General features: G+C 52.3%; 1 protein-coding gene across 1 annotated transcript in view; it reads right to left on the bottom strand.

Annotated features, from left to right (window-relative positions):
• CAPN2 (calpain 2) overlaps nucleotides 1–24,294 on the bottom strand; it is a 57,410-nt gene that overhangs the window by 4,406 nt on the left and 28,710 nt on the right. Inside the window, exons 3-18 of the mRNA XM_004439539.3 lie at nucleotides 21,172–21,290; nucleotides 19,966–20,099; nucleotides 18,655–18,823; nucleotides 17,339–17,422; nucleotides 15,843–15,928; nucleotides 14,861–14,935; nucleotides 14,004–14,164; nucleotides 11,891–12,060; nucleotides 10,160–10,171; nucleotides 8,872–9,083; nucleotides 6,809–6,845; nucleotides 5,736–5,801; nucleotides 4,392–4,449; nucleotides 1,749–1,813; nucleotides 747–815; nucleotides 91–169 (exon numbers count right to left, since the gene is read on the bottom strand). Of these exons, the coding sequence (XP_004439596.1) occupies nucleotides 91–169; nucleotides 747–815; nucleotides 1,749–1,813; nucleotides 4,392–4,449; nucleotides 5,736–5,801; nucleotides 6,809–6,845; nucleotides 8,872–9,083; nucleotides 10,160–10,171; nucleotides 11,891–12,060; nucleotides 14,004–14,164; nucleotides 14,861–14,935; nucleotides 15,843–15,928; nucleotides 17,339–17,422; nucleotides 18,655–18,823; nucleotides 19,966–20,099; nucleotides 21,172–21,290 (1,596 nt within the window). The remainder of the gene's footprint in view (nucleotides 1–90; nucleotides 170–746; nucleotides 816–1,748; nucleotides 1,814–4,391; nucleotides 4,450–5,735; nucleotides 5,802–6,808; nucleotides 6,846–8,871; nucleotides 9,084–10,159; nucleotides 10,172–11,890; nucleotides 12,061–14,003; nucleotides 14,165–14,860; nucleotides 14,936–15,842; nucleotides 15,929–17,338; nucleotides 17,423–18,654; nucleotides 18,824–19,965; nucleotides 20,100–21,171; nucleotides 21,291–24,294) is intronic.

Below are 24,294 nucleotides of genomic sequence, written 5' to 3'. Positions count from 1 at the left end.
AGCTTACCACTTTGTAGCGTATGGTACAGAATAAGTGTTCATACACTCCACGGATAAAACAAAAGAAGAAAATACAGTCACGAGGGTTACCTGCTTCTTCCAATGCTCTCCGCATCTCATAGGAGTTCATGGTACCAGACCTGTCCACGTCGATTTCCCGGTAAATTTTCTGGAACATGCAAAATAGTTATAAAACCATGGCCTGGAGCATAGCAGGTGGCAAGTCACCTCTGTGCTGTGTGCCGAGTGGGGATGAAGTTTTTCCAGCTCCCTGCCTCTAGTTTGGCCTTAGAAGAATCATCAATATTTCTGCCTTAAATAGCTAATAGCATTTTGCCTCCCTGTGAGCTGGTTTGTAAAGATGCCCATCAAATCATCTAGCCAACTACCACGGCCCACGTTACTGTCTGTGTAATTTTTGTACTTGGACTGTCAAAAATCCAGGCAACAAGAGGCTACACAGCCTCTTCAGGACACTTGATGGTGGCTTTTAGATGACCCCATAGCCCGTCAATAATGAGGCAAAGGCAGGGAGCAGACACTTAACTTGCAAAGTCCTTGTTCTTTCTATTTGCGTTGACCCGGCCCTGTCTTCCCTCACCCTGAGCTCCATTATGGGAAAATCCCCATCCCCTTGGAAAGGTCCCTCCACCCTCCTAAAGAGTTGCTGCCTCCAGAGGTCTATGCGCAGCATGTTCCCAATACAGACCCACCCCGCCCTGCCCTCCGGCCCCCTGGGCTCTTACTTGGTATTTCTGAATCTTCGTCCAAAGAATGTAGAACTCCTTCAGCCCCAGCTTACCAGTCCCATCCGACTGCCCTCAGTTAAGGGAAGCTTCCAGAGTCTGGGTTCAGGTGGGCCTTGTGTCATCTGGTCTGTCCTCTTAATTGTGGTACCCACAGCATATTCACAAGGAGCTCTTGCAGAAAGACCCTTGTCCTGCTTCTCAAGTTGGCCAAACCTGCATCTATGGGCAGGAGGATGGGCCAGATAGAGACCTGCTGGTTCCCCCTGACTCGGCTTGCTGTTTGGCCCGGGGGTGCTGTGGGGGCGCCAGATCCTGCTAAAAATGAGCTATCGGATGACATGCAGAGAGGGCTTCAGAGGGCTCCTAATGGCTGGCCCCTTGGTGATTTGGGGAGTACTATTTGGAGTATTTCTAAGAGGCCTTTTGTGGGGGAACCTACACAGTGGGTGCCATAAGCCAATAGACAAAACTTGCTAGAAGCTTAGTCCATCTCTGGCCAGCCCTTCTCAGTAAGCATCAGGAACAAGGTGGACATGGATGTTAGTCCCAGTTTAGTCTGCCTCAGGGCCAGGCGGGTGGCATAGGAAGGAGCCAGAGCACAGGGAAGGAGAATGCTCATGGAAGGCAGACCCCAGGTCTACAAATCAAGAAAATCATGACCAGAGAAAACAGATTCACATCAGAAATATCATGGTTTAGGGACTATTTTCCTAGAGGAAGCAGTGGACACACTGTCACTCAGGAAAAACATCCAAGCTGCTTTGGGCAGAGGATGGCAGGTGTGCTGTCCGAAATTTCCAGCACTTGCCCAGGGAAGCTGGCTGACCTGCACTCTGAGCCTATTTCCTGAGTAAGGGAGGTCAGCACTGACAACAGCCTTATAGCACGTCAGCAAGCCGGGTACAGCCAGCCATTCTGGAGGGCAGTGTGTTTGAATCTTTCTGGAGCGAGGTTTCCCACTTCTCTAGCCTCTGTTCTCCAGAGCACACGAAAGGATACATCTAGCATGTCAACCATGATTTTGCAGGTCTCGATGCTGAAGCCATCTGACTTGATTTCTTGGCCTGGAAGACAAAGTTAAGTGTGACTGGAAAATCCCCTAGAGCAGCACTGTCTCATAGAACTTTCCATGATGATGGAAATGTTCTATATCTGCACCCTCCAAAACAGTAGTCACTTAAATTATTTTAAATCGCCATATCTGGCTACTGGCTACCCTATTGGGACAGTACAGAGGATGTGTAAAATTTGCCTGACTTCTTTATAGATGCCATGGGCGAACAGGGTTCTAATAAGTGCTTTTTAAGTAAATAAATAAAAGAATGATAAATGACTGGGTCTCTAAGTGCTCACAGGGTGCAAAGTTGCCTGTGGTCGTGAGGCAGGGAAATGAAAAGCACAGGGCACATGAGTTCATGCTAGGCTGGGACCTGTGACAGGAAGAGGTTTACCTGAACCCTCTGTCTGCAGGCATTGACGGAGCATCCGTGTCCCCAGCGCATTGAGAAGCCTGAGGTCCCGGAAGCCATCCGGACCCACTGTGCTCTACTGGGTGAGTCCTGTCTCACTGGGGATCGGCAGGTGGTATAAGACCCTTGTCATAAACATGAATCTGGTTCCCCACAGACTTCATAAGGAGCCCCCTGTTTTGTCATGTCCTTGTGAAAGGTTATAACCTAACCTGTCTCAAAGCTGCCACCTGGGCACCGACCCCTCCTTGGGTGTGGGCATGAGGCTGCGTGTGGGACACTTGGGCAGAAGGCAGCAGTTACCAGGCAGCCGGGGGAGGGGACCGAGCTCAGAGGCACCAGTGAAACAAATGCTGCTCTCCCAACAAGGAGCGGCTGAATCGAGCCTGGCCTGATTCCTCCCTACTCCCACCCCCACCCTCCATCTGGGGAGAAACAATGAGGCTTTCGTCTCCTTGGGCTCGTGATGGCCACACATCTGAATGACCTCACTTGTGCCTGGTGGCCTCAAGGGTAAACACCATCATCTTGTCCTCTCCCCAGACTGGAGGAGGGAGAGCAAGGGCCAGGCCTGCCTCAGAGAAGTCCGGCACTGGACTGGCCGTGCCTGGCCGTTCCCACCCCCTGGTCGGGAGCTCTGGGAATCACAGAAGCTCTAATACAGCCATTTGTTCGGTGGCCACAGGGCAAGAACCAGCTATATTTGGTCCCTGTGAAATGCGCGTGGTTCATGTTCATCCGGATGGAAGACCCAGCTGGCTCTGGACTCTTCTTTGGCTCTAAAAGGAGGATTTACTTTTATCTCATAGGGTTAGGCCAGAAGCCATCTTTGAAGGCCATGAGATTCTAGAGATGATCCACAGTGCTGATATTCAGGACACGACAACATACGCGTTTGTTTCTGATACAGGCTTATAACTTTTGATATTGTACAAACCCCTGCTCAGTGGACTGCTATCTTATCAAAGGCAGCACGTTTTCTTGTGATCATTTGAGGAGGAAAAAATATACGTGTGTGTGTGTGTGTTTCTCCCTCCTGGAGATCAATAGTGGGCAAGTGATATTTGCTTTGATATATATATATATTTTTTTCGGTGAGCGAGATCGGCCCTGAGCTAACATCTGTTGCCAATCTTCCTCTTTTTGCTTGAGGAAGATTAGCCCTGAGCTAACATCTGTGCCAGTCTTCCTCTACTTTGTATGTGGGTAACTGCCTCAGCATGGCTGATGAGTGGTGTAGTTCTGCACCCAGGATCGAACCCACAAACCTCGGCCGCCAAAGTGGAGCATGCTGAACTTAACCACTACACTGTGGGGCTGGCCCCTGCTTTGATATTTTTTGGTTAAGAAATAGTTACAAGCTGAAAAGGTTTGTGAGAAGCATGGCTCCCTAGCTCCTTCTCAAGTCTCTATCCAGTTGTATTTATTCTTTGTGGAAACCCTACAGCCTGGGCTGAGAGCAGCCATTTCTGGAGCCTTGAAGTCACCTGCCTAGCCCACTGCCTCAAATGAAGTGACATTTCTCCCAGTAAAGAATGGTCAGATTGGGCTCATTTAAACACACATTTGAGAGTTGAACACCATTCACTTAGTTTGAGTATACGATGGTCCATTTATTTTTCCATTCTGGCTAATCAGTGAGATGTCATCACTATTAATGGTTCCCTGCTATATACAGCCAGGGAATTCAGAGGCTTGAGAATGCCTTCTGGCTCTGATTATCTGAGCTGACTCAGCCTTTTCTTACCAATGAATCATCATAATAGCCACTATTTATGGAGTGCAGGCTTTGTGCTTGGCAATTTCTACATGTTATCTCATTTAAGACTTCAACCACTCCTAAGAGGTAAGTAGTAATAGGCCTATTACGCAGATAAGGAAACAAGAGTCAGAGAGGTTATATACCTTGGTTTAGATCACAGAGCTAGTCAGTATTGGAAACCTGGATGAATCTTTGATCTCTACACCCCGGAAACCTTTGTTCTTTTTATCACATCAAATAGAACCTCCTTCATCTACTTTGGTGGTGGCGGTGGCAGTGGTATTTACATGGGAGTAGGGAGTGATGGTGAAGCCACAGCAGCCAAGACATGGAAGGGGAAGGATTCCCATGTTCGCTTGAGTCCGCAGCAGAAGGAGCAGGATGAGGGATTTGCAAGGAGGGGATACTTACGCTTTGCTAGAACTCGTCTCAAGATGGTCTGCAACTCGAAGGCAGAAATCTCTGCATCCTGTGGACACGGAACCAGAGCATCGTTACTGGCTCCCTTGGAGCTGCATGAAGCACGGAGCGGCACCCGTGTAATGGATGCCTGCCCCGGCCAAGCCTGTGTGAGGGGCATTAGGCAGATCTGGGCTGGGGTCTATGAATGTGCATTTCCAACAAGCCCCCAGGAGATGCTGCTGCTGTCCCCACAACGCACTTCGAGTAGCACTGCCAATAGCCCGTGTTTTAGATAGAGCCTTGTAATGTACCACGTGCTCTGGGTAGCGTTCATTCACCAGTTCTTTGCCGTAGAGAATACGCAGACTAAATTCTCCAATCTGCCCATGTCTGTGGTCTTACTTGACTTAGTTCGCTCAGACCATCCCTCCCATCCAGCACGCCTTCCCCACACTTTGAAATTCAGATCTGGCTTCCCGTAAAGCTGGTTAGAACCGGCTGTCTCCAAGACCTGGCCCAGCGCTTTCTCTACGGTCCATTATGCCAGGGTTCCTCAGAGGTGGCTCACGTGCCTCTGTTCACTCACACAATGTTGTGTAGCTGGGGACAAGCCCCCTCGTTTAAGACCAAGATTGACTGCAGTCATTCTTGCCTCCTTGGGGAAGGTGTGTGTGTATGATTCCATCAGTGGGGAAATAAGTCTCCATGGTGTCCCCTTCCCTTAGAAACCAGGAGGAAGGGCTGGAGGCAGGCAGGTGGTACAGACAGCACCTGCTGGAGCACTTTGATGAGCAGGCCCAGATGAGCTCCATGGTGGACACTGGAGAGAGCTAGATCCTCCGTTATATGGAGGATGACTTTTCTTGGAGTTGTTGGAAAGGAAGAAAGCTGAATAATTTGTAGCAGAATAAAGCCTAAATGGTTGAGGGATTTTTTTTTTAAGAACAGGGAAGTCTAATACCCTGTTGTAAGTTGCTTGCATTCTTGAGATTTAAAACCCTTCTGTCTCCCCAAATATTTTTGTGGAAGTCAAGGATAAGGGGCCGAGTTCCATGTCTCAGTTGAGTGGAACCGAGGAAAGAAAACAGCCACAAGGTGAGGCCAAGGATCCTAAGGCAGGAGGAACACAGAGCCAGAGGGACGATGAGAATGGAAGCCTTGGCAATGTGCCAATGTCCTGGGGAGGATGTGGGCAAGGAATCTGAGCAGAAGTTTGAGTTAATTTGCAGTTCCTCTTTGCTTTTGTTGTTTGTTTCCTCTCCCCCTTTAAATTCAAGGCTCCTTGAGGACAGAGACTGTCTATTCCTTTTCATCAACCAGAGTACATAACATAGAGATGTGGGGAACACCTACCTCCCCCGCCAGCTGGGCAAACAGCCTCCTGAATCCATCATCAATGTCTTCCTCGCTGACGTCAGTCTGGAAGGTGAGGCACAGAGGTAAGAAACAATGGACGGAGCAAAGAATGACACCAGGGGGCCTGGCTGCCCTCCCTCCCTCCTTCCCCGGGCAGCTGCCCCTCCCCCATCACGGTTCCCCTTCTCCACTTCTTGGGCCTGAATTCTAGGGTTACTGGGATTGAGATAAAAGATGGTGTGAAGAATTAATACAAGAAATGTTTTTTCTAGTTAAAACACATGAGAGGGAATAGAAACTACGTGAGAAGGAGTTATGCTTAAATTTCTCACATAGGTATCTTCTCTACCATTCAACCAAAATGGTCTTTTATGATCTACTCTAATGGGGATTCAGAAGCAAAAAGACTAGGTGGAATGTTCTAGAAGGATTTTGACAGTGGCTAATGAGCACAGCTCATGAGGCTCTTTGAAATTGTTGGGTCTCTTACTGAGGACACAGGACAAGCACAGAGCTTCTGCAACTGAGGAGCCAACGATTACCAAGCCACTCAGGTCCTGGGACAGTGGGAAGAGTTCCTTCCTCTTCCTCTGTGGTGCCGTCCTTCCTTGACTTTGGATTTGTTATGGTTGGACCTAGTTTGAAATTCTTGAGTTGTATCCCTCAAAGCCCTTCAGGATTTACCACTGAATCACAATGCTTGGAACTCTGGGGAACCTGAGAAATACTGTCATCCAGCAGTTTCATTGTATAGATGAGAAAACCGAGGCCCAGAAAGGAGTGTGACGAGAACCTTGCATGATCAGTGCAGCACTGGTGTCCCGTCCCTCTCCACAACACCCCACGCGCACACGGGCTAACTCCACCCTAATGGGCAGGGGACTGCCCAGGCCCAAGGCGGTGGCCAGAGCCGGTGCAGGAGGCACTCGTGGACTCCCGGGGCATGGCTGTGTTCTTTCAAGCTGTGTTCATGAAGCCCTGGGGGCCTCCTAAACCCTTGAGATTATTTTTGTCCCTCTGCTCTGGGTTGCCCAGGACAGAGTGGGTCTAATTCAAGGAGTTAAAAGTACCTCTTCAAGGTTGGCCTCGATTTCATCATCGACAACTCTGGAAACAGAAGGAAATGATGTGTTACAGTAGGAAGGGAGGCGAGGGCGGAAAGAAATGTTGCAGAAATCCTGCTAAAATGGAAGTTGACATTAAATCCAGCATAGGGTGGGCAGAGGGGATTTCTCTGCATCCCAGGTTTCCGTGAAAATCTGTCCCCTACATAGTAGAAATTTAGGCAGAAATAATCCAAGGGAGAGTCATGGCCAAAACAACTTGGAGAGTTGGAGATTTTTTTGTTTACTAGGTGTGGGTCTTCATCAGAGAGCACGGCCTTTCTGGGTAGCAGGGTGCTGGAAGTCTGCACCACTCACTCAGTTCCTGGCCTCGAGGAACCGCTTTTCAGTTCCATTGGAAACTCTTTGCCATTGTAAATGTTTCACCCTGAGAATCAGGCAACGGACACCGCTGTCTCCGTGTTCTGATAGGGCTGGAGCAGGCGGGCAGTGTGGAGGCCTCTGTGTGATTTCAACTGAAGCTCAGGCAGTGGTTATTTATCCCATGCACAGTCCTGCGTGCAGGGCTGGGTCCTTCTGCTCCATGTGAGGGTAGTTAAGCTTAGGAGGGTCTTCCCTGGGCCCCCTGCATCCTACACCAGGCCCCCGAGAGTCCTTTCTGCAGTGCCGACACCTTGCAGAGGAAAGGATATGGGACTCTTGTTGCTGATGGTTAGAATCTGGAACAGAAGGATTAATATCCTGGGACAAGGGAGTCAGACACCTTTGAGGGCTGGGGGTGTCCCGTCACGGTGGGGAGCTTCCCTGGAAAGCAGGAAAATTGAGGGAGTGGAGGCTTCCCTGGGACAGTGGCTTGTGATTGGCAGGGCGGGTCCTGAGGTTGACACAGGACAGTGTCATTCCAATGCCACTGGGTCCTGTCCCCATCTCCTTGTCAGTGGGGACTGTAAGCTGAACACACCAGATTCCTCCAAGGATCCTAAGAGCTGGGAGCAAAGTCCCCTTCCTGTGGAAGCTTTAGCAAAAAAGAGAACCTATAGTGGCCAGAAAGCTGCAGCCACACTGTAGTGACATTTAGCGGTTTGCAGCTGCCCGGCACTGTTCCCTCACCTTACCAGCACCCTAATCTCAGGGGAAATTATTTCTCTGCCATGTATTGTCTTCGAGCACGGGTTATTCCCCGCTTCTTTCTCCCACTGCCCTCTTCCCGCTATAGGCGGGCTTACAGAGGCCACCAGATGCTCTACTGGGTCACTGGATCTCAGCACGTGGCACAAGTTCAGAGGGGACACAGCAGTTGCCATGTCCCCTGCTCCCCACACCCTGGCCCTCCCACACATCCTTGGTCCCTGCTCTTCCCCATCTGGTCCCCCAGCCTCCCATCAGTTCTAGAGTCTCTGTGGCCTTGCAGTAAATCTCCTTTCGCTTAAGCTGCCCAAGGCTGATTATGTCTCCTGCAATCAAGTGTCCAATGGAACAGACGTGGCTGAGGCAGCAGCTAAAGCAACAGGAGCCATGGTGAATTGAGGCTGTGCTGACAGTGGCATCAGCCAAAAAGGGTTCTCCAACAGCTGGGATCCAATAAGGAAGAGGGGAGGGACCTGGAGACCTATGACTGTAATGGGGAGAGGTTGTGGAGACAGACCATTGAGACTGTCACTTACGCTGGGCTCTCCCAGGCTGGCGACCTGGGAAAGCAACGGTTAGACCAGCACTGCCCAGCTTTCTCCAGCTGATGGGACTGTTTTCACAGAGAGTCTAATCTGGGTCAATAATGAAAATAACGACTCGATCATTCAGAGACCCCACTGTGAAATCAGATTCTGCAATTCACTCTATACCACCCCTTTCTAACCAAAAATATCCTGAGTGGCTATTTTCTTTGCTTACCTGAGAATCAGACTAAAAGTCCTTCAATACGTCAAATCCCCACACTAACCCTCCAAAGCAGGCAGGTGTTACAGAAGAAGAAACTGACGTTCAGAGGAGTAAAGAGCTCTGCCTGGGCCGGGAACAGGCCAGTGATAGGAAGAAGGGGAGGCGGGGAAAGAAGGGGCAAAGCGACCTACTGGTAGTCAGCTTTCTTTTCAGAAAAGACCCGGATGCAGAAGTCCCCATCCTTGTGGGGCTCAAAGGTGGATGGCACGAGGATGTACTCGCCCGGGGGCAGCTTGAAGCGGTTGAGCACCTCTCGCAGGTTGATGAAGGTGTCCGACCGCTCCCTGGCTCTGTGCGTCAGGAAGAAGTTTTTGCTGAGGTGGACGTTGGTCTGTCCATTTAACTGAGGAGTAAACAGAGACAAGTGGGAGTAGAGGGCAGGGGGGCTCCAAATCCACGTCACTTCCACTCATCCAGATAAAAGGATCGCAGCAACAAAGTCTGGATCGTTTTAGAGAAAAAGGAAACTTTCTACCGAGAGCAACAAACGCCCGCTGAGGATGTCAGAGGCACAGGCAGATTGGGGCAGGGGGCGCCACAATCACCCGACTCTGCCTGCAGAGACACCCCCTCTCTCCACGTGGAGGTGCTCGGCCTTCCTCTAAGCGACCCTCGGGGATGTCTGCAGAGCACGCGGCAGGAATCGGCTAGTTCTACGTGGTGGACGACACACTAACGAAAGCAAAGACAGGGTCGGGGCCGAGAAGGGGGCCCCGCTTCTAAACCCAGGTGTGGTCAGCCTGACAGAGGTGTGTTGCTGGGGAGTCAGAGCGCCCCGTGTGTCCCCTGGAATAACTGTGGCCTTTACAGACCCGCACCGCTACTGTGCATCTCATATCAGTTAATGCTAACTGTGGGCCTACTAAGCGCTCTCGAGTAATTCAATTCATCCCTACCACGGTCCGGCAAGGCGGATGGTTGCCAGTTTTACTGAAAAAGAAACTGAAGTCCAGAGAGGATGTGTAACTTGTCTAAGGTCACACAGCCTGCAAATGACAGAGCTGGGAATTGGGGCCAGGCCTCTTTGGGTGCTTTCACATCATCTTATAATACAATCTGCAGGGTTCCTCTTCTCCCTTCAGGCCTGTTTCAAGAGCGCTGCAGGACTCCGTGAAGAGCCTCCTGCGGTCCCAGGACCTCAGATCGCCCACCCAGAACTAACCCACGCACAGGCTCTACCGGGTCATGGGGAGCCAGCCAGCCCCATGGGGACTGCCTGTGACACCTCACTCCGAGCTCAGACCAGCAGGGTCTAGGACCTGAGCAACCTCACCAGGGCCCCAGAGGAAGCGGGGACTCATCCTTCACAGCCCCAGCCCCCAGCCAGGCTTCAGAAGACCTCGGGGCCCGCAGTCTATGCCTTTTTCTTGGTGGTGAACCTGAGCCCCTGGGGACGGGGCTGACGCAGGCCAGACGTACCTCCTCCGGAACCTGCAAGACAAAGGAGAGCACGCTTAACTCAGACTCCGGGAAAGCTGCATCTGGAAATGCCATCACTGTGGCCGTCTCCTTTGCTACCCGCTTTCTCTGTAGCTTTCTAACTAAGTCAATATTGCAATTGTTTTCCAAGGAACTCAAAGCATTCCCATGGTTAAAATCTTCTTATGACCCAATAACGTGGATGAGCCCTTAGCACTGTTCCTAATTTATAGAGCATAAAACCCAGGCTCAGAGCTGTGAAGTGACTTGTCTAAGGTCACCCAGCCAGCTGTGGCAATGCCCACACCCGGCCTTCCACTCAGGGAGAGCAGGGCGGGTGCACCCTGGGCAAGGAGACAGCAGGCGTCAATTCCAGGCTTCTGTCGGCCACATCCAGCCTGTATTTCCTTGGGCAAGTCACTTCCCCTCTTAGGCCTCAGTTTCCTAATCTCTAAAATGGGCCCAAATGATCACCGGGGCCCTTGCCAGCTCTGAAAGCCCATGAGGCAGTGGGGTGGGGGTGGGCTGTGTCACAATTCAGCCTGCATTTTCCTTGAAGCTATTTTGAGATCTGAAGTTCTCACCTCCTATTTCAAAGACTGAGGGGCTTGGAGTTGTCTGCGTTTTTAGAACTGCTGGTGTTGGCACAACTCCATTTCTTGGTGAGTGAACAGGTAGATCAGTGTCCCATTGGTGATGGCCACATTGCCAGTGACGAGCGAGCAGAGAGAGCCCTCTCCCGACACCCTTTCTGACCCCTACCAGTGGTGTGCTGGGAAACCAGCTCTCAGGGGAGGGTGGGAGCCCTGATTTATGGTATCTGCTAATTTCTAAGGTGCAAATACTCCATCCTCCCCAGCATGGGAGGCTGCCAATGTGACCTCACTGAAAGTGGGGCCGGGAAGCGACGGCCCATTCAGCTTTTGGGGCTGGCTCTAGCACGTCACTGGGTTCCACCCATCAAACCAAAGTACACCCCACTTCACCTGCCCTGAAGTCTTCCTTGCTCCCCTTTTCCCCCCTGCTAACCCAGGGCCGTGAGCAGCTCTTTTCTGTGCTACAGAAAGGAGTGGGGAGGGTACAGGGGCCCAGCATGCCGGCTCAGTTCCCCCTGCCCCAGCCCGAGAGGGGAGAGGCGGCAATAATGCGGCAGCCCTCTGACTGTGGCTGAGCTGGGCTTTTCTTTCATTTCGTATGGAGAGAAAGGACATGTGGGCAGTGAGAGGGCCTGTGTGGGGACACGGCTCCAGCCAGCCCTGGTGGGAGCATAATGACAGTTGTGCCCCTGTCCCGAGCTCTCCACCTTCCAGGCCAACCTCTGCTGGGCTCTGACCAGCTGGACCGCTGGCTCACTTCCTGCCCTGACAATATTTTCTGGTGGGGGCCAGTGCACTCTGTTCTCAGCTTAAGTCTCCTCTGATCTTTGGAGTTGGCGGGCCAACCCGAGTGCCAGGCCTGGGGGGTGTGCGGAGGGACAGGGAGGCCATTTGAAAGAGTGGGACTTCCAGGAAGCTGGATGCGGGGGGAACTTCCCAGTGACACAGACCAGCTACAGGGACCTCCCAGTGAGTCTTCTACGACTGGCAGGGCCTGCGGCTTTGCTTTTCCTCGGCCAAGCTCCCTGTCTGGGGTCCCATCTCCAGTTCTGCTTCTGGGCTTGGCCTTCCTCGCAGGGGCTGGGACGAGCAGAGGAGGAGGGGACGGGGGCCTCCACGCCTGTCCCCCCCACACCTCATAGATGCCAAAGCCAATGGTGTGCATGTCCTCGCCCATCTTCCTCTGGCGCCGCCGGTGCTTCTGGATGAGGCCCACCAGGAAGGTGCAGCCGCTCTCCCCGTCCTCCTGGTCCTCATCCTCCTCCTCCAGCTTGATCAGGTACTGAGGGTTCATCCAGAAGGTATCTGTGGCCAGAGAGGAGCCGGGGTCAGTCACCCGGGACACAGGAGCCCGGCCCTGAGCAGGTGTGCCTGGGGGAGGAGGAGCTCAGAGGCGAGCCCTGGTCTCGGGGGAGGGAGGTTGCTGCGAGAGGGAGGAAGATGAGGGAGATGGTGGGGCAGAGGAACCAGGGTTAGCAGCCCGTGGGGTGGGAACGGGTGATGGTGAGCCGTGGGGAGAGGACGGCCTGCACTTGTCTGAACCTCATGGGACCTAAATTAGAAGCTTCCCCTTGCAGTTCTCTCACTTGCCCACAGGCTGGCTTGCCTGGGGATTGTTTTTGTCACCCTGGAACAGGTGTTTAGAGTTGTGGCACCCCCTTGTGGAGTCTTCCCCTCACCAGGCTCTAATGAGGAGGTCAGACATGCGCCTGGCTGAGGAGACGTGGGACTGGCTTCCGCACCCCCTCAGTGAACCCAAAGCCAGGAACAGCCTGTGCATAATTTCAGCCTCTTGTTCTGTGTCCCTCATCCTCCTGGGCCTGTCCCCTTGCCCACTCCTGTGGTATCTCTGCCCTCCCCACTTCTAAAACCCATTTACAGGAAAGATCTGAGGTTCATTCGTGTTTAAGGATAATTAGGTCGATTGCCTCCCTTTACCTAATGGGATAAAATTCTAACTGTGGAAATAAAGGCATCATCTAGTGCGGGGGTTGGCAAACTACAGCTCTGTGGGCTGCTGGCTGCCTGTTTTTGTAAATAAAGTTTTATTGGGACACAGCCACATCCATTCATTTAAGTATGGCTGCCTTTGGGCTACAGCAGTGGAGTTGAGTAGTTGCCATGGAGATGGAATGGCCCACAAAGCCAAAAGTATTTACTATCTGGCCCTTTTGAAGTTTGCTGATCCCTCATCTAGTGGGTAAGAAAGATATTTTTGTCTGGGGCAGAGGGCCTTCCCAGCACCTCTGGAACCGCCACTTGGTGGTGGCATACTTGAGGTGAAGGATTAAAAGCACCAGAGCTAGAGGACCAGTCAGCTAGTCCCAGTCTGACTACTTGCTCTGTGGCCCAGGTATGCCCCTTGGAGCCACAGTCTCCTCATCTGTAACAAAGACTTGATATATGATGGGGACCTGCCTCCATAGCACTTAAACACTGACTCCATAGTCAGATTGCCTGGATTCAAATCCTGGAAAGCTGTGCAGCTTTGGGCAAGTCACTTAACCTCTCCAGGCCTCAGTCCCCTCATCTTAGAGATGGAGACGATAATAAAGTAACTGCCTTAGAAATTTGTTGCAAAGATGAAAAAGAATTTCATATATATATATATACATATATATATATAAAATATACCATTTGCCCTCTCTCTCTGCCCAATGTGTGTTCCATAATTGGTGGATGTCATTATGATTAGACAATTTCTGGGGGGGCGAGGGGAGGGGAGGACTGGGCCATCAAGGCAGAAGAGCTAGGGGGAATCAATGAAGGATGGACCAGAGGAGAAACCCTATCTCATCTGACCAGGGCCCAGTCACCATTTGCTGAGTGAAATGGGGGCAGGAGATGGTTGCCTGGCAACAACCAAGGCCTGTGTATGCAGAGGCCCAGTCGGGGAGCTTCCCCTGCAGGGCGAGTCTCCCCCAGCTGAGGGTGGGTAAAGCAGCCCACAGGCCTGAAGTGGGATGGAGCGCTGCCTCAGCGCATATGGTGGAAGGCCACGGTTCTGGGAATCTAAGGCCTGGAGGAGACATCACAGAAATGGCCAGTCTCGGGTTCTGCCTGGGTAGGGAGGCAAGTGATGCAGAAGGTGATGGGGCTGAGAGGACAGAGATGAGTACTGAGATGGAGACTCAGGGAGAAGGAAGGAGAGGGTCCCGGGGGGCAGGGGCTGCCGGGCTGGGTGTAGCACAGCAGGGTAGGGTGGGGGTGCCGTGGCCCCTCGTGGCCCCGCGTGGCAGCAGCCTTACTCGGGTAGTTCCTGCAGCCTCCGGCCGTGGAGCCCCGCCTCCAGTTCCCATCCATCTTGGTGAGTTTCCACTTCTTGTAGGAATCGCAGGTGAGGGTGTCGGGGGTCAGGTTGCAGATCTCCAGGCGAGAATAGTGCCTCAGGAAGTCGCTGAAAGACATCCTGGAGGAAGCAGGGACGCAGGCAGCCAGGTTACAAGAGACCCACTGAGAAGCCTTGACCTTCCGCCCTGGCCAGACTAGCAGCCAGTCAGGACAGGCAGAGCGGCCAGGAGACAGCACCTCGGGGCCAAATGGCCACCAGGCCCACAGTCAGAGTCCTGGTGCTGCCACTTTCTAGCTGGGTGGCTTTGAACAAGTTACTTAAACTTGTCTGAAGCTCAGAACTCTCATCTGTAAAAACGGAAGCCATGAGTATCAAATGAGACACCCTACGCGCACTCATTTGGTAAACTACAAGTAGTGTCCAATGTGGGTGGTCTCAGAGTGGCACAGACACACACAGCGTGGGTCCATCGCTGCTCTCTAACGGACCCTTTCTTAAGGCGACGGGATGAATCTCCAGGAACTGGGTGGGAGAAAGGCTCCAGCTTCCCCGTTTTCTCTTGGGATCTGAACATCATTGCAGGAATTCCTCCTGGCCTTCTCTGTGAAGCCACTCAGCTTTTAAACCCCATTGTTGAGATGGACAAATTGAAGAGGTTTAGGAATTTTTTTGTTCAGGGTCTTACAGGGAATTTAAAACAATGACAAAGCCAGGATCCCATGCCCCTGTGCCCTCCACGTGATAATCTCACTAGTTTCCTAGGAAAGATCACTGGGGCAGACCCTCTTTCCCTGAAGCCTCTAGTAATCTTACCAGAACTCTCCATCTTCATGCCGTCTGGTCAGCCTTTCCCTCACCTCTGGGTCGACAGTATTCCAGTTTGGGCAGCTGGGAAAGCAAGGAATGGGAGAGGCATTAGAAAGGAGTGTAGGGCGATGACTTCTCCCCAAGGCTCCCCAAAGTTGAGGACCAGGGACAGACTCTCTCACCCCTAAGGGCCCGGACCCCAGTAAGTAATGCACATGTGGCTAAGAGCTGCAGGGGAGCAAAGTAAGAGGATGCATTAACCTGGAAGATGGTGGCAAGGAAGGGTCCAGAAAATGAACACAGCCCATCAGAGGGGGATGACATAGCCTCAGTGGCCCAAATGAGATGGGCCTGGCAGCAATTTTAAGGGGCAACTGAAAATCTGATGAGGAGCACTCATCTTGGGCTCAGTAGCTGACCTGGAGGCCCTGGCTGGTGTCTCTCTGTCAGGACTGAGGTTGCCCGGGAGCAGGCCAGGGAAAAAGGCAGAAGAGCTGTAGGTGCTGGGCTGTGGGGGAGCAGGAGGAAGACCACCAGAGGGGCTCACGGGACATTTTACCCTAAATAGTCAAAGGTATGACTAGCCTACCAGGAAGCTCCGGAAATCAACAGAAGGACGCCTCTCTGGTCTTAGGCACAGTTTACATCCTTGGACTAGAACACTGCTTGGGGGCAGGAGGGTGTATTTTTCCCCCTGACGGTCCAATAGCAGGTGACTCTGAGCTAGGGAAGGGATGAACCACATGGTGATGAAAGGAATGAGCATCCCCGGAGCCCTGGGCCTTGTGAACAGGCACCCAGACTGCTAGACTGTGCTGGTTAAGTCTCAGAGGGCCACCTGCCCCAGGGGTCCCACTCTGTGTGTCCTGTGCTCTTGGGGCTTTATTCCTCAGCACAGCCACCGAGCCTTCCTCTCTCCTCATTTCCCCAGAGCCTCCCAGGCAGAATGCACACCCCCGCCAGGACCCCCAGCCTGTGCCCTCCTCACTTGTCATTCCACCTCCCGGTCCACTCCACCTCTCCCCAGGGATTTCGGATGCGGATCAGCTTCTGCAGGCTTCCGTTGCTTTCAACCTGAGGGAGGATTGTGTGAAGAAGAGGAGGGAGATGTTGAGCACAAGCCAGGCCCGGAGGTTCTCGGGCCCAAAGCCCCCTTATCCATGAGCGTGGGGGATTGAGTCCATGTTATAAGGGGGTCACAAAGGGGAGAGGGCTTGACCCCTAGACCCCTTGCTGCTGCCCAGCTTGACAGCTCCCAGGATCCGGCCCTTGGAGGACCCGGGCTCTTCAACCCCAAGGCACAAATGCACTTATTCTAGACTCTGCACTGGCACATTAACTCTGAACCTCAGTCTGACTATAATAGGGGGCACTTTTGTCCCAGGCAGCTTCCCCACCTGTTGAATGAACACTGGTGATAACCAGCAAATGCAGAGCATGATCATGATTGAATCTGGGATGGGGGGGTGGGCGCTATAAAGGATATTTTGGGGCAATTGAGAAAATGTAAATATGGACTCTATATTAGATGATGTTATTGAATTAATGTGTATTTTCTTGGGCATGACACTAGTACTGGACAGTAGTAAGAATTGACATGTCATGACATCTACAAATGACTTTCAAATGGCTCAGAAAAAAAGTATGCACACCCAGAGAAACAAAATAGATGTGGCAAAATGTTAACAATCATTGAATCTACAAATGCTAGAGCAATAGCATTTGTGTTTATTACACTATTCTTTCAACTTTTCTGTAGACGACATTTTTCAAAATAAAAAGATGTGTATGTATGTATGGGAGAATAAAACAAAAATTCAAGGTAAAAAAAAAAAAAACAACCCGATGAACCACTGGACATATCAGAAGACCTGGGGTCCAGTCTGAGTTTTGAGATTAACAGTGAACTTGGGCTGCTTAATAATATTTATAATAATAATAACAGTAACAACAGCAAGCATAGCTACACACTTAGATACAATGTGTCAGGCATGGTCTGAGTACTTTACCTATATTAACCTGCTTGAATCACCACAACAACCTTACAATGGATATTATTATTATTTCTACTTTAAAGATGAAGAAACTAGGGGGCAGAGAGGTTAAGTAACTTGCCCAGGCCACACAGCTGGCAGAGGCAGAGTCAGATTTGAACAGTAATTTGGGCACTAATGCTTTTGTGAGATCAAATGTGAAAGCACTTTAAAGAGCATAAAACACTCTACAGATGCAAAGTATTGTTTTATTGCTTTTAGCTGGTCCAGAAGACTAAGGTAATTGCAGAACTAAGTGAAATCAGAGCGCCTGGCGCGGGCCCCTGCGGCCACCAGAGGGCAGCGCGCGCTTGGGAAGGGACAGCCAGATGAATCCCGTCTGAACTTCAGGAACGCAGGACTGTTTGGAAGCAACTGTGGGAGCACGGGGCCCCGCCCTGGGCCGTCACAAGCAATAATGTGCCTGAGAGAAATCCCTGCTGGGCGTTACCTCCTCGGCTCCGGTGACGGAGTACGCATGCCCCTTCACCAGCTTCTGGAATGTGATGGCCTCCGAGTCTGCAGCGCTGGTGATCTGGAAATACGGGAAGAATCAGGCCAAGCTGCTACATCTTGTTTCCCTCCCTCCCTCACTCACTCCAGTCCTACAACAAATGCCACAGATGCCAGAGCCCAGCCATGACCCGGGACCAGGGCACACAACTGCAGGGGCCTTGTCCCGGGCGGGGAGGGTGCACAGCTTTGCTTCTGCACCTCGAGGACCTCCAACTGTGGCTTTCAGAGGCTGAACCGCCATTTACAACCAGAGAGAAGTCGAAATGCAGCGCTCTGGGAGAGTGAGCACCAGCATTAAGTGTGCACGGTACACACTTATTTCTGCAGGCTGAGGAGGGCAGGAAAGGGCATGCCATGGAGAGAAGGCTGGTGGGCGCCGGGCTCAGGACAGACCCTCCTGGACAGCATCGGGTGGCCCAGATGCGCCGAGTCCCCGCATGCTCCAAGGTCTGGCCCGGCCGAGCCCAGCTGCTGTTTACACTATGACAGTTCTGTGTTTCCGGCATGAGCTCAGAATTTGCTCCTATTCTATTAGAACTTCCTCAAAGTCACTCTTTCTCCCCTCTATTCTGATGAAAGCTGTTATTTTCATCTTGGCAAATGGGAAGAAGGGCTGTGAGTAGAAAGTCTGAGAATCCCTGCCTGGAGTTGGATGGAGATTTTGGCCCCAAGACCAGGGCTTCTTATCTCCGTCCCACAGGTACAAGGTCGTGGATAGGACAGGGCTCAGGAGTGGGCACAGCCTTTGCCTGGAGGCTCCTTGGGGACAGAACATCGTGCCCACCTCCCTCCCCCTGGTGAGGTTTGCCAGGAAGGGTAGTATGAGGAAATGGTTCCTTCCCACGCCTTCTGAAGTCTTCCCACAGGCCCATTAACCCTGCAACAGTGAAGGGGAGGGCTGTTGGGCTCCAGGCAGAGGCCCTGCCCTTGGGGGAAGTGTCCGGAGTGGTCCTTCCCTCTGGACCAGCAGAGGGCAGGGGGCTCTCAGGGCACCTGTGGTCTGGGGTTGTGATTCACAAGATGCTGAGGGTGGGAAGTGGCCTGGACAGGGAAGGGCTGGAGGCACCATCAACCCCATCACTTGTACCCCAGATAGTCTGTCTGTTGCCTAGCAACCCCTGGGTCCCAGGTGATGCACAATATGTGGACAAGGGATGGGCTAAGGGGCTGCCTTGGGCACCATTGGAGGCTCATCTCAGCTACAGCAGACCCGGGGGTTGGGGGGGATTAGGGAGGGAGGCCTGGACTTACATCGATGGAGCAGCCAAGGAGAGAGCCTTTCTGCAGTGCCTTCTGGATGATCTTGAACAGGTTGGAAGGGGCCTTCCTCAACTCGTACCACTCAGCGATGCCTCCGGTGAAGTCCTCGAAGCCCTCGGTGGTGGCGCCCCCCGAGAGTGCTTCATAACACCCATTGATCCTGCAGGAGGGAATAGACCGATGCTGCAGCCACCTGGTGCTGATGCTGCTGCCTCTCCAAGTGTCCCCTCTTAATGCTTTCTTTGTTGGACACTTCAGGGACCCTCTGCTCAGATTCTCCTTGGCTTTGTCTCCAACTCACGGTGCCCATGGAACCACCTCCATGGTTACCATTTCCTGAGTACTTTGTGAAGTTTGTTGAAAATCTCACAGAACCTTAAGGTTGGAAGGACCTAGGTGATTATCTCATCCAACCTCTTGTACTGCTTCTCCCTACATCCTAACAGGAAAGGGGAGGTCTGCTAGTTAGCTGTTGGGCATTTACAACTTTGAAAAAGACAACAATTCAATAATGAAAGCAGTTCCCTGCACAGTGCGCACTGTGTTGGGGGCGCTTATTACTGCCAATGTGGGCATCCTGTGGCTTCTCTACTATTTGAGCATGTGACTTAGAAGTGGCTCTCAGGCCCCAGATTCCCAGGGCTGGGTATGTGAATCTCAGCCACCTCCCTGGCAGGAGCTGTAAGGAACAGAAATCCTCTGAGGCCTTAGAGCCGGTCACTTTCACACAGGGAGCCCAGGCAGCATGGCCAGGATGAGGCCATTCTGGAGGGGGGCTGACGTGGGCCTTCCCTCTGAAAATGGGCAGTGCTGGGCGCTGGACAAGGTCCACTCTGGACCACTTGGGTGGGACACAGCTGGGAGGAGTATGGGAAACCGTCTCTAATCAGAGACACCATATACTCTGGGCAAATTTCCATAATTTTCATCCCTCTGCAATGGATAGTTTTGCCCACTGGCAAAAACTCGTTGCTGTATTTAGCTGACAAAAATGTAACATGACCCGCCAAGGACCTGCCAAGGAAGTAGAGGTCCTTCTCGAGGCCAGCACACTCAGTACCATAACTTGTTCCTGGGCTTTTGGCTGAAAATGGCAATAGCTGTCATTGATCAGCGCATAATGTGGCCAGGCACCACATGATGCATGCATTATCTCTTTGAATTGAGAGCCCAATTTTGGCCAAAGTAGTCCTTCCATAGAATAAGACTTCTGCTCAACGTCGTCCTTGAGTAGTTCCTGTTTCTTTCCAGCATCCAGGGCAGTGGGGGCAGGCTGTCGGAGGGAAGGGCACGGTCACTTACTTGGCGTATGCCTTCTCCAGCAGCGCGCTCCAGAACTCGCTCCCCTCTGCCGAATGCACGAAGAGCAGCTCCCCGTCCTTGGTGGGCAGCCTGTCGTCCACGACCACCTCCACCCACTCGCCGTACTGCCAGAACTGGGGGACAGGGGAGGGAAGGGGTGAGGTGGGGTGGGCTGGAGGAGGAGCCGGCGGCAGCATGGGGATCCCTGAGCCTCAGCCGCATCTGGCTCCCTCCTGCCTTTCTTCCCCTACAAAACCATTTATTAGGTGGTGGTGGTGGGGGGGTCACCCAGGGTCGAAGTGTTTGGTGTAGGTTTCATGAGCCCATCCTGGGAGGAGATGTTCCTTCTAACTCTCCTCCTGCAGGCAAGTTTTCACTCAGAAACCGAGGACAGAACTGCTTGTCCTTCCCTCCAAATCTACACCCATTTCTCGAGCATTCTGCTCTGCACTTTATGCTTTTTAAAATATTATTTCTCAGTTACCAGCATAAAAGGAGGAGGGTGAAGAGTACCTTAACATTTTGTCACAGATCTCAAATAAGTTTAAACTTGGAAATTATTTCCTAAGCACTGTGATCTACCTCCCTCCTTGCATGTCCCAAGAGGGCCCCCTCTGCTGTCCTCAAAGGGTCCCCTGTCAGAGGCAGGCCAGGGAGCTTCCTGCTGTCTCTCAGTGTCCTGTGGAGAACAGCATTGGTCATAGGAGTCTGTAAACAGGGGGGACTGATGACTTGGCCAAACTTGGGGACATGCTCCTAGCCCCCATAACCTATTTCTAGCCCCCAGGACCCGCTCCCAGCCCCTGGGACCCACTCCCAGCCCCCGGGACCCACTCCTAGCCCCCGGGGCCCGTTCCTAGGCCCCAGGCCCTGTTCCTAGCTTCCAGGACCTGTTCCTAGCTTCGAGGACCTGCTTCTAGCCCCCAGTACCCGCTCCTAGTCCCCAGGACCTGCTCCGAGCCCCCAGGATCTGTTTCTAGCTCCCAGGACCCGCTCCTAGTCCCCAGGACATGTTCCTAGCTCCCAGGAGCTGTTCCTAGCCCCCAGGACCCGCTCCCAGCCCCCAGGAGCTGTTCCTAGCCCCCAGGACCCGCTCCTAGCCCCCAGGACACGCTCCTAGCCCCCAGGAGCTGTTCCTAGCCCCCAGGACCCACTCCTAGCCCCCAGGACCTGCTGAGGAGAAGCTTGAGCCAACCACTAAGTTACCTGGAAGCGGAAGATCCCTGCATAGTTCTCCTGGAAGCTCTGGTCCAGGGGGACGACTCGAGCCAGGATCTCCTCATTCAAGGTGAGGGAGGCGATGGCTGCCAGCAGCCAGCAGTCACCTGTGAACACAGGGCCCAGAGCTCCCATCAGAGCGGTCTCAAGCCGGGAGGAGAGTAAACATCTGTCCCCGCCTCTGGGAGCTTGACGCCTACGAGGAGCTGCGCACAGACAGAGCGATGCTTCAGACGGGCCTCACGTGAGGGGCAGGAGGAGGGTCGGGGTGATGCTTTGCAGGGAACGCTGAGTGAGAAATGTTTTTGTCGTGAGAATGGTTGTGTGGAGATGGGACAATTCATTCTCTGAAAGACCCAGAACTCTGCGAGAGCTGGACTGCATCCTCACAGCCTGGTCCCATGCCTGGTACCCCGGGGGCGCAGCAGGGAGCATCTGCGGAGGGAGAATCCACCTCGGCAGCAGAAGCTTCTGAGAACAGAGAGTTTAAAGGCGAGTTTGAGTGCGAGGAGGAAAATGCAGCGATAGATGGAAGTGATGGAATGTTGTGCATCTTCTCCTGGAGAGACGGGTGCAGAGGCAAGGCAAGAGACCGGCAGGCAGTCCGACGGCAGAAGGACCCAGCGGTGCAGATCAAGAGGCAGGAGTCAGGGGAGGAGGTGCATAGGGCTGGGCTGTCTCCTCTGAGGATGGGCGGGGACATATGAACACAGGTCGCTTCTGGGATGTGTGTGGGCACCATGGGAAGGGGGACAAGGATGGGGACATCAGATGGGCAGCTGGTCAGGCAGCCTGGCTCCTCCCCGAGCCTCCTCCTCCGTGACACGTGGATAACTGTGTGAGCACGTGTGTAAAGCACGCACACCCACTTGGCGCCCGTGGTAGGTGCTCGGCCTGGCAAGCACCAGGACCATTCCACGTGGTTAGAAGCGAGCTGTGCCAGCAACAGCACATGATGGTCTGCGGGGAGGAGTCACGTTTACCACCAAATGCAGAGTCCCGACTGAGGGGGCTCTGGGGAGAGGAGGAGGAAGTTTACTGCATTCCTATGGAATGTGCACTTTCCTACAATTTCCCATGACAATAATAGGAAATAGCCTCAGATGAGTTTAATTGCTGGATTCATTTTTACCAATTGGCAGGTCTATTAACAATGTTACTGAAGTTCTTTGCATTCTGGTCGATAGTCTTTGAATTAGATTGCCCTGTAACATTTAGAAATGATGTGTATAGCTCTTTATATATGCTAGTGACAACTCTGTAGGAGGTGGAGATATGTCCCTCCCTAATTAGGCAGTAACCAAAGGAAGTTAAACAAATCCTTTGGCTCCTTCAACTGGGTGGGTGCTGTGGTGCTGTGTATTCACCTGTAGTTTTCCACTGAGCAGCCGTTTGCTCTCTTCCTGGTAAGACCGACGTCCCTCTGAGAAACCAGCCTTCCTGCGTTCTCAACCTGTGGTTTCAGTAGTGCTGACCTGCCCCCAGTTCCAGAGGTGGGCCTTGGGCAATCTAGGCAGAGCACTCCCCTGGCTTCAGTGGTTGGCTCGGGGAACGTGCTGTGGCCCAGCTAGAGCCGAGGAGGTGCCATGAGACCTTTACTGGGGCTTTGGTGAGAGCGGACAGGTGTCCTTTTCTACTGCATTGACTCTATAATGATGGATGGTCTGCTGCTGCTGAAGCCATCTGGCCTCTGTGGGAGGACCAGCCTGTCTGAGAATGGACCCAACTCAGAGGAAGAGGGGCTGCGAGATGGAGAGAGAGAAACCAGCTCTTGGTGTCATCACTTGAGTCCCTGGATCAAGCTGTACCTGAAGCCAGACCTGCCTTGGACTTCTCAGTTACATGAACTGATAACTTGCCTGTTTCCTTACCCATTATGCTGGACTACAAGGTCCTGCTACTTGACTAGTAGGAGAACTTGGGCAACAGCCATTATTTATTGAGCCCTTCCTCTGTGCCAGCCACTGTTCTAAGAGCTTCAGTTTCATTATCTTGTTTATTTCTCACAACAGCTCTATGAGGATAGTACTATTACCATCTCTATGTTAGAGCTGACGATAACAAGGCTTAGGAGATTAAGTGCACCACCAACAGTACAAATAAGAGTTTAAAAGGTACGGAGTTTCTGTCAGATCTCAGAGACAACCTTTTGGGTCAACTAGGCCTTTATATAAACCAAACTAGAGACTCTTTGACATGTTGAGAATAAGGAGCTTGCAGAGAAATTTGGCAGTGAGAGTTTTTAGCTCTGGCTATTGGGAAGGAGCCAAGGACCCATTGATTGGTGGGGACAGAAATCTACCTAGAGGGGCTTTCCCCACCTGATCTCACATGCCTCCTGGTGGACCAGGCGATCAGTTAAACTAATGACCTTCAGGCCTTTTCTGAGCATCTGCCACTCTCCCACTGGAACTTATCATCCTGTCCATCCTGGAGGACAAATTCAGCTGTTCCTGGGGTCACAAGTCCTCCTTTTCAATCCATTCCTCTTCCTCTAACCTCGGGTCTTCTCATGACTTTAGTCCTTCTTTGGCAACCTGGAGATGCCAGTGATTCTTATTTTTCTTGAGCTTATTTGAGATTTTCTAGGAATCTTGCAAAGCGCTTGGATTTGGGTCCACCAACACATGGAGGCAGAAAGGCAGATGGACAAAGTGGGCCCAAATGTAGGGATTCCAGCGATGGAAGTCGTGAAATCAAATCCCTGAGCATCCTCAGAAGAGCTGCCCGGGTCTGTCTGACTCGGGAGTGGCCATCTTAACGTCCTCCGTGTTCTGTTTCCCTTGGTACCAAGAGTCGATGCTTTTCCATAATGCATGTGTGTAGGCCTCACACAAGTGTGTGTCTGCAGGACCAGTCAATTGCTTTTGTAGTCTCAGAGGTCACGGCTGACTGTGCTGCTATTCATGGGACAATGACCGAATGCAGGAAGGACTGGCTTCAGGTAGTGGCACCAACTATATTTTTGTGGGTCAGACATCTAGGGCAGTGCTGACTGCACACCTGTCTCAGATTACCGCTCAGCACCAGGCTTGCGTGCTCTTGCCACATCCCAGAAATCAGTGGCTGTGCTTCGTGGATTCCAGTTTTCTTCCTTCATGTCTCAGAAGC

The sequence above is a fragment of the Ceratotherium simum genome, chromosome 36, assembly GCF_057802395.1.
Source record: "Ceratotherium simum simum isolate JZ-2026a chromosome 36, ASM5780239v1, whole genome shotgun sequence".
In the NCBI taxonomy this organism is placed as follows: Eukaryota; Metazoa; Chordata; class Mammalia; order Perissodactyla; family Rhinocerotidae; genus Ceratotherium; species Ceratotherium simum.
This window is presented reverse-complemented; position numbering and strand designations above follow the sequence as displayed.